The sequence below is a fragment of the Pelobates fuscus genome, chromosome 3, assembly GCF_036172605.1.
Source record: "Pelobates fuscus isolate aPelFus1 chromosome 3, aPelFus1.pri, whole genome shotgun sequence".
NCBI lineage: Eukaryota > Metazoa > Chordata > Amphibia > Anura > Pelobatidae > Pelobates > Pelobates fuscus.
In genome coordinates, this window is record NC_086319.1 from 261,658,199 (window position 1) to 261,673,631 (window position 15,433).

The window sequence follows — 15,433 nt, forward strand, 5'->3', positions numbered from 1 at the left end:
TTTTCATACCTTGATACCATCCATCCATGTCATAGTCTAGAGTTCTGGACAATCTCTTCACACAAATTCATCAGAGACATTCTAAAACTGTCAGGGAGTTTACTTAGTGGCAGAAGTGATCAACCCCTTCAGTGTAAAATACGTTTTGATACAGGATAGGGAATGAAAAACAAAGGCAAGACGACATTTTAAAAACATTTATTCAATAGACAAACGTCATAAAATATTCTTATTTTACATTGACAATTTAAAGAATAGATATATTTAACATAAGAACATATTGCTCAATTCAGATACAAAAAAAAATAAAATAAAATTGCATCTCTCTATTTTTCCAACATTATACTAGAAACCCTGGATTTTTTCTGAAAATGTCCAAAAGCAGGAATAATAGAAGATCCTTTTTGTCAAGCTATTCAATATGACCACCACTATATTCAGGAGTGGAACCTTAGAAATATAATTTTTACATGTACCATTACATATGGTAGACAGGATTTTATCACTAAACAGTCTTGACAATATACGAGATATGCAAGCGGAACCAAAGAACAGGTTCTTTATTTATTTACTTGACTAGATATTGCTGGATTATTCAGGCTCACGTGGCTGGGATTTGACATTCTCCAAATTTCTCCTCCTGTTTTGAAAGCCAAGACCAATCTAAGGTCTGTAAAAGAAAGACAGACACAGTCAAATCAATAATTCACAAGTTCTCAATGGACATTCAGAAAAAGGAAGATTATCTGGCACTGTTTACCCATTTAAAAGGTCACTCTATGGACCATAACAACATTGCATTATTGCAAGGTAGGGGGTGCAGAGTCTACCCTGCACCCACACTCTTATAAGTGAGAGTAGCTTATAAATACAGCAATTTGTAAAAACACACACAACTTGGACTAAGCTCTTTGTTCTCCACTGAGAAAGCTGATCCCTGAACACAGCCAGGCTCACATAACAGTGAACTAGGTTGTGTATTACCTGATAGCAGACACATCCTACGTGAGGAGTTGAATAGCTTCTTGAGGAAAAAACAACTTATTGCATCAAACCTTGCTGGACAGATATTTAAGTAATAAACGCTGACAGCCCTCCCCCCCTCCCCCTTCCCTCCCCTCCCCCCCCCATCCAAAAGGAAAACACCCTGATTGATAAGCATCTTCCTGGTGAGAGTCTGCCTGATACAGATACCTGGCATTAAGATTCTGGTATCTGTATCAGGCAGACTCTCACTATTATTTAAAATATTAAAAGTAATAATATTTATCAATACAATACATTACAAATGGGCTTTGACATTTTAACCCCATTGTTTTAATTTAGACTATGTATAGAATATGGTACCTTAAGGTACACTCCAGACCCCCTAAGAAATTCAGTTTTCCGTGTAAAGAGTGTGTCCTTTTTTTTTTTTTAATTTGACAAAAAGTGCAGATTTCAATGGAAATTGGCACTTTGATAAATGAGCATTGTTTTAACCAGACAGATGTCAATCAGAAAACAGGTCCTATTACTTCCTAGTTTGGTTATCTCAGCGGCTCTAAACTCAAGATGCAGAGATTGCCCAAAGCAGCTGCCATGCAAAGACTTCTCATTGAGCTGCATTGGGAAGTCTGTGATTGGACAGACACAAAGTCTGGGCTGGGTTAGAAGGGGAGGGCTTGCAAAGGCTACAGACAAGGGATCTGCAGCTTCTGCAAGTTATTTTTAGATATAATCCAATGAATACAAAAAGGCATTATTAATTAAACATGCATGTTTTCATTTGGGGTATATCTACTAAAGAGTGATTTAATTTTTATTTGGGCAGTCTATATATGAAATTTTTTAAAGACTCTAAACATGACATCCAAGTATGGCTCTAGATGCCCTTGTTACAGTATGACACATAATAGATTTGGACAGTGGGCAGAATTTATGCAACATAATCGGTGCACAGCTGCTTCAGACCACAGGCTTCACCTGCTCTTCCAGGCCACCTCCTCACACAAATCAGCTTCTCTTACTGTAACCGGGGTAATCCTTTCTACACAGTGTGCATGCAAACCTACACTCAGATCAAGGCCGGCGCTTCCTGTAGGGGACTTAGGCAGTCGCCTAGGCCACCCCTTAGGAAGGGGCACCTCCAGGAGCTCCGCACCCTCAAATGCTGCAGAGGCCTGAGTGCTTTATAGAGAGCCTCAGGTGGCTGCAGCACTGCCCAGGCCAGCGCGTCCATGAGGGCACACCGGCCCGGGTGAGCAAGAAAAGATCGTCAGGAGTGAAGCGCACAGTGCTCCCTCCTGCCAGTCCCTCAGTATAGCGTGGCCGAGCGCCGGTCCGTGGTACAAGAGCATCCGTTTCAGTGAGCACTTCCTGTCAGTCTGGCCGGGTACAGGAAACAGAAGCTCCTGTACGGCACACGGGACCAGAGCTCGGCCACATGACAACAGAGGTAGGGGAGGAAGTGCGGAGAACAGAGGGAGAGACCACTGAGGGAGAGTAAACACACACTGTGTGCAGCACTGGCGTTCGTTCATATGGATGGGGCATTGTGATGTCACATGGGGGGGTGGCAAGTTTGGTTCATTTTTTTGAATGTCTGCTTTTAGCAGAAACTCAGATGTCTGTGCTAGTGTGATGTGGGTGCAGAATTTGGTAATGGGTGACCTGAGGGTAGTAAATGTGATAATTATGGGTATATAGGTGTATTATAGGATTCAGTCCTAGAACCAGACTGTTTGTCAAGCCTTGCTACATATTATATAAGATCCAGCGCACTCACTCCTTCACTAAACAGCAATTTCAAAGCTCACAGAAAGGACGTTTTTTTTTTTGTTTTTTTTAAAACACCTAAACAAGGGAAAAATAATGGGGTTTGTTACAGTAAATGACCTTGCATAACTATGCTACATACTGTACTAGAACTATTGCAAACAAATGTAAAAAATATGAGAAAGTAGCTGTGTTTTTTCACTAGAATGAAAGCTAGTTTACTGAGGGGTGGAAGGGATTTGTGGCAGAAATGTGGGATGTGAACCCAATGCAAGGCAAAGAGGGTGAGCGGCTTACCGTAAGGCTGGTTTCTTGTTCTTTCAGGAAGTTTCTCATTGACGTCTCCAGTTGCCCACAAAGACTTTGTGATTCAGACAGAAGGTCCTCACTGTGCGAAAGAACCTTGTTAGGTTTGTGCTTTATTGTCTTTCACACTCAAACTTTCCCTTCATTACTACATATTGCAGGTTTTATTCACTGAAGTTAGAATTGTAAGAAAAATGAAATCTGAATGGCAATATGAAGCCTCCTATAACTAAACTGGAGGAGGGATAGAATCTGTCAGCTCCTTTATAATTATGGCTTGGATAGTCTGAATCATGCCATTAATAGATCAGTTCTCTCCAGATTGGAGATTAGTGAATAAATCCCTATTTGTTTTTCTCAAACTTTTTTAACACCTCCACCTACATATTTCCTCATTCAATTACCATTTTCCATTCTGTACTGCACTCCAGCTTTCTATTCATTCTCTATCCCCTCACACTTTCCGACACACACTACCCCTGACTGGTACGGAGTGAAGCACTCAAGAAGTGAGTGAATGCATGTTCCATAATGTCTTCTGGAATATTCCTTCACACCTCGTTCTAAAAACTTTCACAGTATTTTTATTTTATTTTTTTAATCTCCCACAGTCATTCTCCAAAGTTGTGGAAAATTTACAAAGGAACTGCAAATTTAATGACAAAATGACTACATTTCCCAATATATGTTTCTTTTCCAGTTTTGCCGTCTCATTCTCTAACCTGCACCTTCTCTTGAGCACACTGTCACAGTCACACCACTCTTTTCTCTGTGATACTTTTTCATCCATGCACATATTTTTTCTTATTTCTGCCTATATCTTTTCACTCACACACTGCTTTCCATAAACTTTGTTCTTACATTCACTATCTTTAAATTTCCCTCCTTGTATTTTTTTCAATTTTCTAAATATTATACCCATCCAATGCTCACTGTTTTCCCCAGAGCTGGCAATCCTGAAACAAATACACTCACCTCTTGTTAACATACTCTTGTGCATAGCTAGCAGGCAAGACCGGAGGCTGAGAGAACAGCTGAGTGGGTTGCGCCATCCGTGATGTCCCCATACTATCAGGGCTGCCAGTCACTGGACCACGCACTTTGCTCTGAGCAGAAAATGGCATAATATTGAAGCGTTAAACAATTCAGCATGTATGGTCCACACCTATTCACATACAGTAATACTTGACACACTTTGTGTTTTATATGGATGTTTAATATAGAGTGAGATATAGGTAGGTACATGCAAATAAGGAATCCAAGAGCCAACCCGCTCCCAATATTAGAAACAAAAGGTAGGGCTGGGCACTGATATGAAGTCCAAGGACATTTTTATGGCCACGGACCTCAAATACATACTTTATAAGGCTTGATAAAGGCTCATTTTTGGCTCAAATGTCATTGTTTCCTCTCTAATAAATCTGCCCTTGGACCTCATGCCATTGCCCAACCCTATTGTTTCTAGTGTTTCTCAGGCAGATGTTTAGATCATAGAAACATAGAATGTGACGGCAGATAAGATCTACAATGAGACTATTCTAGCAACCACATCACAGTCTGTTGTATAGCCCCAAATCATCCACCATCTACTCCACAGCAACACCTGCATTCTAATATTTCTTAGTCCTCGGATTCCCTTTAAGTATTTCTTCATGTCTTAACTACTACAGTGAAGAACAAAGATGTAAAGGAAGAGAACAATCTCCATGGACAGGAATGAAATATTACTACTAATTACACTGCCCTAGAATTAAAACTTCCTCTCTCCAAGCATCACTTTTATACTTCTACCAATCACTGATATAATCCACTCAAGTCAGAAGAGAGTTTTATTGCATATTTAGGGATCTCTAAAGGTTGTAAGGGGTGGACTTAGAATGCTTACACAAGCAATCTTCAGAAGGTTCCATAGTTCCTGCTGTCTCTTTTCCTGTCTTTTTACAACCAATTGATCATCTTGTTTCATTAGGTCCATCACTTCCTTCACTTTTGGGGAGAGTTCCAAGGCTTTCCTCTTACACATAACTGTCTTGCTGTGGAGGTAAAAGGGAAAACTGTGACAGAGAATGCAAGTATTTAAGAACTGGATGACAGAGTACACAGAGTGGAGTCTGTACCTGAGCTGGTCATATATCAGGACAACTCTCTTCTCAAAAGTTTGGATTGCCTGGAGAAGGAGGCCTACCATTTCCTGGCTGTCCCCTGAAGTTCTCTGATCTATACAAAAAAAAAAAATGATATATCCACATGTAAGAGATTATTCCAGTTTTAATTATACCACAAAGTCATTGATAAACTGCATGATTCTAGGTCAGCGCAGTAAGTGATGCAGGAAAGAGCCATAGACACTGTTTAGGTACTCTCTCTTGACTGGCAAGGAAGGTTCTCTACCATACCTTCTTCTTCCTATTTATGTGCTACATACCTCTTTGCCGCTCCCGCAACTTTCGATACAGTTCTTTTGCCTGTTCCTCTCTGCAAGTAAAAGGAGAATAAAATTCCCCTCAGGATTTAAATTGTACTAGAAAATTCTGAACTTCAAGTAAAAAACAAAATAATTTTTCCCCCCTCATTAGTATATATTTTGCTTCGCCATGTCCACTGGGCCCATTCCACTCACATGTCATCAAGTGTGCCGCAGTGCTTCCTGCCAAGTGGATTTCTTTGCAAATCAACACTGTCTGTCTGCAAAGCCATCATTTTCTCCACAAGTTGCTGCACTTCCTGCTCCTGTAAAGGGGAAAACATAGGTGTGATTATCTAAATGTTCTACTCTAAACACTGGAAATCCACCCAAAGGTATTATTTAGTTTTAAATCTAGCAATCAGAGTGAATGCCAACTTTATACATGATGAAGTGCATTCCTTTAGTTATTCTGTTAATTACAAGTTTTTCTTTGTAACAGTGTTACTGCAATAAACAGGGAGGGGTGCCAGACATGTGTAAAATAATTATGGACTATGGGGCCCCTGGCAGAGGTGAAAGGGTTAAAAACTGAAATTCCGGAGTTGCTTAAAATTGGGTTTTTCTTTTCTAACTACGGCCTCAATTTAATATTTTTGGTTAAGCATTTAAAAAAAACAAATAAATAAATTAAAAAAAAGAAAAATAAAGAAAAACAAAAAAACTATTGCACTCACGCTGATCTTTTAATATGACCTAATAAAGATTTGAACTTTTATATTCCATGAGTGCTGCTACCTCTTTGGAGATAGATATATATATATATAAATATTAAATTGGATTAGCCGTATTACTCCAGTACACTAATACCATAGTATTGCAGTATGCAATAATACGTTTTTATTGGACTAACATAATATTTCAAAGACAAACTTTCGAGAGTTTTCCTCTCTTCCTCAGAAAAGCTGTAATCACCATCAGTGCTACCAGACTGGTGGAGGCAATAATTACTGTAATGCCACAGTATGGTGCTTTCCCTTAGTTACCCACAACCATCAGCTAGACATCAATTTTTCCCCAACAAGCGGGGTATTTACACAGCAAAACCTGATCTCTGAATCACACATTATACTTGTAGTACCTCCTCTAAGTTCAGATCCCACCATTTTTGTGATGAGCCACAACCAGTTTCACTTCTTACCTGGGGCCTGCAGAAAGCCCTCTCTGTCTCATCGCAGTCAAACTTGCTTCACTGACCTAAGCTCAGAAGAGCAGGGCTTCACTCAGAGGAGCTAATGAAAGCTCCTAAAAATGAGCTTCAAGTTCTCCTAAAGACTGAGAGGCAGCGGTGAGCAGAACATGGTAGAGCTGAGGTAAGAATTAATTTCATTACTAAATGGTTACATTGGTGACTACAGTTCACTATAGTGGTTATGATGCTTGGAGTGTTCCTTTAAGCATTTTCTGTTCGTCATGCTTTTGTTATGGATTATTGTCTCCATAATTATTATAATTATAATCCATCTGATTCACATTATTGCCTTCTAATTGCTGTAAATGCATACTTACCCGGCCACACTTCTCTACTGTGCTTTCCATTGTTTTCCAAGTTGAAAGCAGCTTTTCTGATGCTAAAAAATACACACACGCACAAAAAAATAAAATAAGAGGATTTTAATTTGAGTGAAATCAAATAAATAGTTTTAACCAAAAAAACTTTAGCTGCATGACATGGTTTTGGAGTATAGATCACGGGCCTGTAATCTCACTGCTCAGTTCTTTGCCAAATCACTTTGTTTACGCAACACTAGTCAAACCACCTCTGACTGCAACTCAAACAGTCTCCATACACACTTCCTGTAAAAAAAATATATATTTTTAGATTGCCTTACTGCACCGTATGTTTAATTTAGAAGCTCTTATCTCCTGCTTTGTTAATTGCCTGCTAGAGCATATAGCGCCTTTCTCTGTGTGATTCAAGCTAAATTAACATAGCAAGAGAGAAAAACTTCTAAAGTCAGCAGAGTGGGGTGTCCCCTTAAATGTCAGAGGTAGGGGAGGTGTGGCTAGGGCAGCATAAACAAAGTAACTCATAAATGGTAGAAAAATTAGAAGTGAGCATGATCTATACACCAAAGGTTCTTCATTAAAATAATGGTGTTTTGGTGCAGGAGGTAGCCACATCATAATGCTTTCACAAGAATTTTCCAAATAAGAAATACCCAAACCTGATCCTACTGTAGTCTAGGTCAGGATTAGGTACCCTTCGGCACTCCAGATGTACATCTCTCATAATGCTCTTACAGAAATAAAGCTGACAAAGCATAAGTGAGATGTAGTCCACAATACCTGGAGTGTCAATGGTTGCCTGCCTCTGGTCTAGGTTTTTACACTGTTTCTGTTAGATCAGAACTAGAAATCCCCAAAGCCTGAATTAAAAGGTGACATGTTGTAGTAAAGAAGGAGAGAGATCAGAGTAGGAGAGATATCTGTGTCTCATCGGCATATAGTTGGTAGTGGAATACAAAAGGAATTAGTTTGCCAAGAGAGGGAGTATAAAGAGAAAACAAAAAGGGATCAAAAACAGAGCCTTGGGGAACTCCAACAGAGATAGAATGAAGGGAGGTGGTCATTCGAAAAGGAGACACTGAATGAAAAGTATGATTGTTTAGCAAGGGTGAGGGATGAGCTGTACGAGTGTAAGATGAATTTGTAATGGAGAAAGTCTGACAAGGTGCAAGGCTTCCTCCAGCAGCGTTCACTGAATGGAAGCATCTCTAGCCTGTTAACTTCATGATAATGGTGGGAGGTGCATCCTCCTTGAGGTGCATGTTTGGATGGGGACGATGCATCCAGGGCAGAGGTGAGGTTTGCATTATATGAGGAGATAGTCGGAGAGGTGAAGGTAGGGATAGATGAGAATAGATAACATCTGACAGTTGCTTGAGGTCAAGAAAATTCAAGTTTCTCCAGAATTGAGGAGGGTTAGGCAGAGAATGTTGGGGGCTCTCAAGAACAAAAGATAAGAGGTTACAGAGATCAAAGACCATGCATGCACTATAAAAACATAGGATTGAGGGTATTGACAGCTACATGCATGGGATAAAAAGCCCACAGGGATAAGCAGAGGGAGGAAGTAACTGAAAGACGTTTTGAGGCTACTGAGGTCAAGGGTGTGATAACTGGAATGTTAATGTCCTCAATAATTAGAGACGGAATATTATATGAAAGGAAGTAGGGAGGCGGTAAATAATGGCAATGCTTGCAGAGATGGGTTTGAACAGGCAAACTGAGTGAAAGAGAGGGAAGGGGTGGGTAGAGGTTAGAAGAAGCAATGGAGTGAAAGCAGAAACCATACTCCACCACCCTTACTGTCACACTTTCTTGGGGTGTGAGCTAAATGAAGACCGCCAAAGAATAAAGGAGTTGGGGTAGTAGTGTCAGAGGGAGAGAGAGTCATGTTTCTGTCGATGCCAGTAAACTAAGGGAACATGAGATGAATAAGGTAGTAGATTTGGTGAAGTTACACACAGAGTGTGCATTCCACAGGGCAGTGCGAAAAGAGGACTTAGAGGGAGAGCTATATGGGATGGGTATAAGATTGGTGTGGTTTCTGGTGTTAGCACAAGGTAGGTTAGTGGTGGAGGGACCAGTGCTTGGAGATACATCACCAGCTGAAGGAGCAGAACTACAGAAAGGAGTAGAAGGTGGGAGTAAGATTTAAATGTTTGGGGTGAGAGTTTGTATTTGGAGGCTTTAGAAGGAGTTGTTGGAGAAAGGGTGGATATGTATGGGATGCATAGAGAGGAGAGGAAAGTAAAACAGAGGCAATAAAGATGGTGTCAGAAGGAGTACACAAGCAGAAAGATAACAGATTTTAGCAGATTTAAGGCGAAGTGCAGGAAAATGTGCAAAATAAAAGGGAGTACATTACTAGGATAATATGAGTTAGTATTATAGAGAGGAGATTAGACTGAAAAATTCAAACCATAGGAGAGAGAGGAGGGGTGAAGGGTTGAATTGTGGGATCTGAGTAGGTGAAGAGAGGTTGTTCTACATAAAGGGTGTGTTTGTAAGAACAGGTAATTGGTGCAATCTATAAAGGTAGTGAGTACACTGGTGTAGGTGAGAATTGATCTTCAGGAATGCTACCTCTGCATATGGCTTTGGATGCAAGGCATGCTTGCTCTGACTCCTGAGAAAACCCTTATGAATGCGGTTTGGGGCACATGCTGTAAGAGAAAGTTGGGGGGGGGGGGTTAAAAAAAAAATCAGCAATTTTGGGTGGAGAGGCATTGAGATGAGAAAAATTAAGGAAGAAAGCAAAGAAAAAGTCATTTGAGATTTTAATATACAAGGGATTGGAAGAGATCAGATAGATGAAAGTCATCATTGGTGAATCTAAATTAGCAAGACCAAGTGCAATAACGAACACTAACTGAATAAACACACATTTAACAAAGCAAGAGTGAAGCATGGAAGGTGCAATGGTTTTCAATTAAACAGCAATACTATAAGGAAGGGAGATAAAGAGGGACATAATTGAAAAAGCAGAAATAGATTAATAAAATAAGTAAGACAGGCATTCTTGCGTTGATCTTTCATAAGTGCTAGTCCTGGATATGGCTTATTAAAGGGACACTATAGTCACCAGGGCAACTACATGTATTCCTGACCCTATAGTGTTAACACGACCATCTAGCCCCCCTGGGCCCCTCATGATTCCATAAATATAGTAAAAATCTTACTGTATTCAAGCCAGAAGCTGTAAAACTGCATGCTGCATGCTAGGAAAAACAAGCAGTCTGCCGACATGTGGTAGCCTGATCCAATCACAGCGCTTCCCCATAGGATTGGCTGAGACTGACAAGGAGGCAGATCAGGGGCAGAGCCAGCATGATTCAAACACAGCCCTGGCCAATCAGCATATCCTCATAGAGATGAATTGAATCAATGAATCTCTATGAGGAAAGTTCAGTGTCTGCATGCAGTGGGAGGAGATACTGAATCACAGGATGCTTGTGCACAGCAGATCTGAGTGGATGGAGGCATATTATGCCTCCATCAACTCAGAAGTCCCTCTGGTTCACTCTGAGTGACTGCAACTAGAGGTGTTCCTAGCTTTCAATGTAAACACTGTATTTTCTCAGAAAATACAGTGTTTACATGAGAAAGGCTGCAGGGAGCTATAGTTCTCACCTGAACAACCTCATTAAGCCGAAGTTGTTCAGGTGACTAGTGTCCCTTTAATAACAAAATCTTACATCGGCCTCAATTTAGTATTTTCTAATAACCTTTTCAAATGATAATCAATCTGTGACAAAAACATTTCAGCCAATCAATAAATTCCCAGAAACACCAAACACTAGCGTCAACCACAATGAAAAAGGTAAAAAATAAATAAATAAATAAAATCGAGGCCATTGCTGGTCACTTACTTATTCCAAACTCCATTTGTTCTTTGTATTTTTCCAGGTCAATTTGGATGCTGCTCCTAAAAAAGTCGAGTTTGGCTTTGAGCTGCTCACACTCTGAAGTCATTAGGTTCTTCTTTTTAGAGAGTTCTGTATTGTATCGCAAAAGATTCACTCTAAAAAATTTTTTTTTTTTTAAATAAACAAGAATTTACATTAGCCATTATTTGTTTAATGAGAACGTTCTAAAATAATATTTTTTATCTTGTATAGCAAAACATTATCTAGAAATACGGATAAAAAAAAATAAGAAAAAATTTGTCAACCCGGTTATATAGTTGCCTTCAGTCAACTGCACTGCAGCACTGTGTTAGAATCACAGAAATGAGCCACCATGTTGTCAAAAACAAAATGACATCTCTGAAGCAAGTTGTAATCTGTTTGCGGACAGGAACTAGATGATTTAGATGAGTGGGATGATCTACAAGAGGTTTTCAAAATGCAAATATAACTATTATGTGTAATCAGTTATTCTAGGTCGAATGTGTAGTCTGTTACAGTTAAAATTGCAGATTCAATAAGCAGTGGCAAACGCAAAAATTCAAATGTCAATGGGAGTTGTTTGTTTGTTTGTTGCCCTTGTGTTTTGATTAGTATATTTACATTTTGATTGTTAACATTTTTGAAATCTAATTTCATTACAATTTTGTGAATCTTGCCTATTTTCATATGTATGTTTAACAACCCAAGATTTAAATGGGGAACAAAGTATTTACTAGGTGCAACATATTTCATGCTGTGACTTAACCCCTTAATGACACATGACATGTGTGACATGTCATGATTCCCTTTTATTCCAGAAGTTTGGTCCTTAAGGGGTTAATTCACTGAGATGCACGGGCTGACAGGATCTTGTTATTAAAGGGACACTATAGTCACCTGAACAACTTCAGCTTAATGAGGTTGTTCATCAGAACACACACAGGTAAAGTGGTGACCCCCCTTCTTACAAAGTGGCACGTTGACCCATCTGCAGCCGCGCGCAGTCTTCCTTCAAGGCACGGATTGTCTGCCAAATTTGGCCCCATACTCTCCGCAGTTGGACATAGTTGAGTTGATGTTTGGGGTCTTGCACTGGAAAACAGAATATCTGGAGTAATTAGATTGCTTTGATGTATTCAAATCATCTGAGCGGAAAGAGGGCAGTGCTCTGTGAGATATATATATATATATATATATATATATATATATATTTTTTATTTTTTTTGTTTTAATACAAATTGGCATCTTCCAAATGCGTCACTGTCACAAGGCACGTCTATGATCTCTACTATCTTTTATTATGTCACTCACACACATAGGTGACACTCTCTGGGTGCGGACGCAATGAGATCTTTGGTTCGTACACCATTTTTCGGTTATCAAATAGAAATATCAGATATCCTTCACCTTGGCGACAATCACTGCTCTGTGTTTAAAAAAAAAAAAAAAAATACAAAATTCAGAGATCCACAGGTTGCACTGGTTTTAAGGCATGGTAAGATAGCAAGATATCTAAAAAGACCACGTTCTCCACAGCCTTCTCTGGTGTGTTTTATTTGGGTAGATATAGGGACATTAAACTGGAGAAATACCAAACAACGTTACAGAGTAGGTTAAACAAATCTATACAAGTATATCTCAATTAGACTATGGCTTGATAACTCCCTACTGGACAATTAAAAGACTTCTGTGTTTTGTAAGATAGTTGGGCCAAGGGATACAGAAGTTCTCACCGTGTTGTCTGATACATATTGCACCAGTGGTTGGAGAGGGTTGCAGGCCAGGCCAGAAGCCTGCAGCAGCTCCTGCTCCTCCTCAGGTATTCCAGTGTCTTCTTCCAAACGCCGCTTTAGAGACTGCAGTGTTTCCTCCTCTGTCACAGGATATGTATGGGCACGGCCAGAGACCATGTTTAACACAGACAACAACTAGAGCCAAACAAAACAGCACAGATAAATGCACATGTTTAAAGCAGCTCTGTCTCTTTGCATCTAAAGGCTGCCTTGGATTTGTATCTGGCAGTGAGACTCTATGGATATGACTGACAGATTTTCTTTTTAAGGAACAAGCCAAGCACCATAACTACCACAATGTCCTGCAGTGATTATGGTGCCAGATTGCCCTGGCTCCCCCTACATTGGAAGTTTTAAAATGGAGCTCGAATGACGGAAGTAGTGGAGGTTGGGAGCGGCACCTTTCAGAACCCAGGCAAGATGTCAAACCATTGTAAAACCCAGTTGCTCGCTATGACAGAGTCGGTGAGAAACTTAATAGATCTGATAATTACAAGCATGTGATCCATGGCTTGCAATCAAAAGCAAGAAGTCAGATTTTTCATATTGCCTGCTCATATGTTCACTTACCTTGAGGTTAAGGATCGCCTCTAGTGCCTTGAAACAACCCACATCTGGATTCTGGGGATCTGTACCTCTCTGTCTGGGGTGCCGCATTAACATGCACTGAAGCCAACGTTCTAACTTAGATGCCAGGATCCTGAGAGAGGGAAAGATTCACTATTATATATTTACCAAGACTTAATCTAATGGGTATCATTAGGCATTTTGAAAAGTTAAGACACTTTAGCAAAGGAGAGTTCAGTGTGCTCTACCACCACGGTCCAGTAACAAAAGAAAAGGAAATAGAGCCAATTGGAGAGTGTAAGAGCTACCCACCATTTCCAGAATGATCCAGAAGCCTAACAGTTACCTATCAAACATGGAGGGGACTGAGAGACAAAATTTAATCAGACTAACAAATAATTCAAATGATTAAGGAGATTCTTCAGCAAACAGTGAGTACAGATGCAATGCCAACAAAGGCATACAATTTAAACCAAAATGCTATTAGGCCTAATTTTTACTACTGTCTGGTATTGTCATTAACCCCTTAACAATGCATGACGGAATTGATTAATCAATTCCTGGGGTCCCACAATTAGGGCCTGCAGACTGACCAATGAGCTGTAGGCAGCGCTGAACATCACCTCTGCATACAGCTCTACAAATTCATAGACAAGAACGAGGCTGAGCAATCACACTCAGCCACAATGATTCTCTGTGTGCAGCTGGTATTTGAAAGACTCCTAGGGTCTGAACAGACCCTGACAGGGTCTCCCTGTATTCTTATTGCCATTCTGATCAGTGCTTGGCTTTGCCAGTTTCCAAGCACTAATCACAATGTATGTGGCATTCTAATTTTAGTTAAATAAGTATCTGCTTGTCATATTGAAAACAGCCAGAAAATGGAGGCAACAAACCACTCTGGTGGAATTCCCTTTACTAATATCAGTACTGAGAATAGCATTGGGAAACCCTTGCAATTAGGAATATTATAGATGAAGATTAGTTTAAGATTTCGTTTTAGGTTTATGTTTACGGGTTAGGTTTAAATTTAGTTTTAGGATTCGGATTAGGGCCAGTAAGGGAATCTATCTGCAGAGCAAATCCTTCTAACACTATTGCTATGGATTAAGATTATGATTAGGTATTGCATTACAATTTTGGTAAGGATTAGGGTTAAGGTTATAATTAGCATTGGGGGGGACCTTTAAAAACTCAATACCACAGACTTGGTGGAAAAAAATGGCCCCTTCAATTAAGTTCAAAATAGACTGTGTGAGAATCTACACGGCATCCGCATTTGAACTGTCAATCTACCACATGACCCAAAATGAAAAATGACCCAAAACGAAGAATAGGCACATCAAATCCATCGACCACACTTTCAACTGTAAAAACTGAAATGGTATGGGGGGGGGGGGTGGAGCCTGACCTCGGAGCTGCACAGACGTGTATGCAGTGAGCTCCTGCCGAGCAGGTGAGATTTGATACTAAATTGCCAATTTACAATCCCACAGCATAACCTAGGTGCACTACCCACACTCTGAGTGCACCGCTGAACAGTTTGATGTCTCGTGGACGCCCGTCGGAAACTGAGAACCGGAGCACCACGTGCGGCGGCTGCTCTCCCCGGAGCCAGACCCAGTAAGTGACGCAGAGGGACTCCTCCAGCGGGGGTTATCCCGGTCCCTGCAGGAAGCCCAGCTCCCACCCTACCGCTACCATACATCGGGCGCTGCGAACACGATGAACTGTCCAGACCACACAAAATGGCGGAGATCCCTTTACAGAACACGCAAGCCTCCGGCAACACTTATGAGACACACCACAACTCCTTTGACTCAAGGCTGGAGGCTATATTCCGAGCCTTTTGGAACAAGCTGCAGGCACGTACTGATGTAGAATTATTAAAAACCTTTATTGATCCTGTATTGAATTTTTGTACTAACTCCATTTTAACTACATTACATGACAGATTTTCCTAACAGCATTTAGAATATTGAATAGAGAATGTATTTTCTAGAAGGATATGACTAACACCGGAATTATCAAGTTCCTGTTATATGAAACAAAGTATACTATAGCTAGGCCATGAGAAACCGCTCGTATGAAATGTTCTTTCATAAAAAAAGACCCTGAACCTGACCCAGAGTCTGACATCACTAACTACC

The 15,433-nt window shown here is 40.2% G+C and overlaps 1 protein-coding gene across 1 annotated transcript in view; it reads right to left on the reverse strand.

Moving 5' to 3' along the window:
• Window positions 1-263: 263 nt before the first annotated feature.
• Window positions 264-15,433, reverse strand: part of IKBKB (inhibitor of nuclear factor kappa B kinase subunit beta) — a 39,561-nt gene continuing 24,391 nt past the window's right edge. Inside the window, exons 10-22 of the mRNA XM_063448437.1 lie at window positions 13,287-13,416; window positions 12,657-12,851; window positions 12,235-12,349; window positions 11,892-12,015; window positions 10,906-11,057; window positions 7,037-7,098; window positions 5,684-5,793; window positions 5,489-5,538; window positions 5,181-5,280; window positions 4,949-5,096; window positions 4,039-4,169; window positions 3,055-3,145; window positions 264-670 (exon numbers count right to left, since the gene is read on the reverse strand). Of these exons, the coding sequence (XP_063304507.1) occupies window positions 602-670; window positions 3,055-3,145; window positions 4,039-4,169; window positions 4,949-5,096; window positions 5,181-5,280; window positions 5,489-5,538; window positions 5,684-5,793; window positions 7,037-7,098; window positions 10,906-11,057; window positions 11,892-12,015; window positions 12,235-12,349; window positions 12,657-12,851; window positions 13,287-13,416 (1,477 nt within the window). The 3' untranslated portion in view covers window positions 264-601. The remainder of the gene's footprint in view (window positions 671-3,054; window positions 3,146-4,038; window positions 4,170-4,948; window positions 5,097-5,180; window positions 5,281-5,488; window positions 5,539-5,683; window positions 5,794-7,036; window positions 7,099-10,905; window positions 11,058-11,891; window positions 12,016-12,234; window positions 12,350-12,656; window positions 12,852-13,286; window positions 13,417-15,433) is intronic.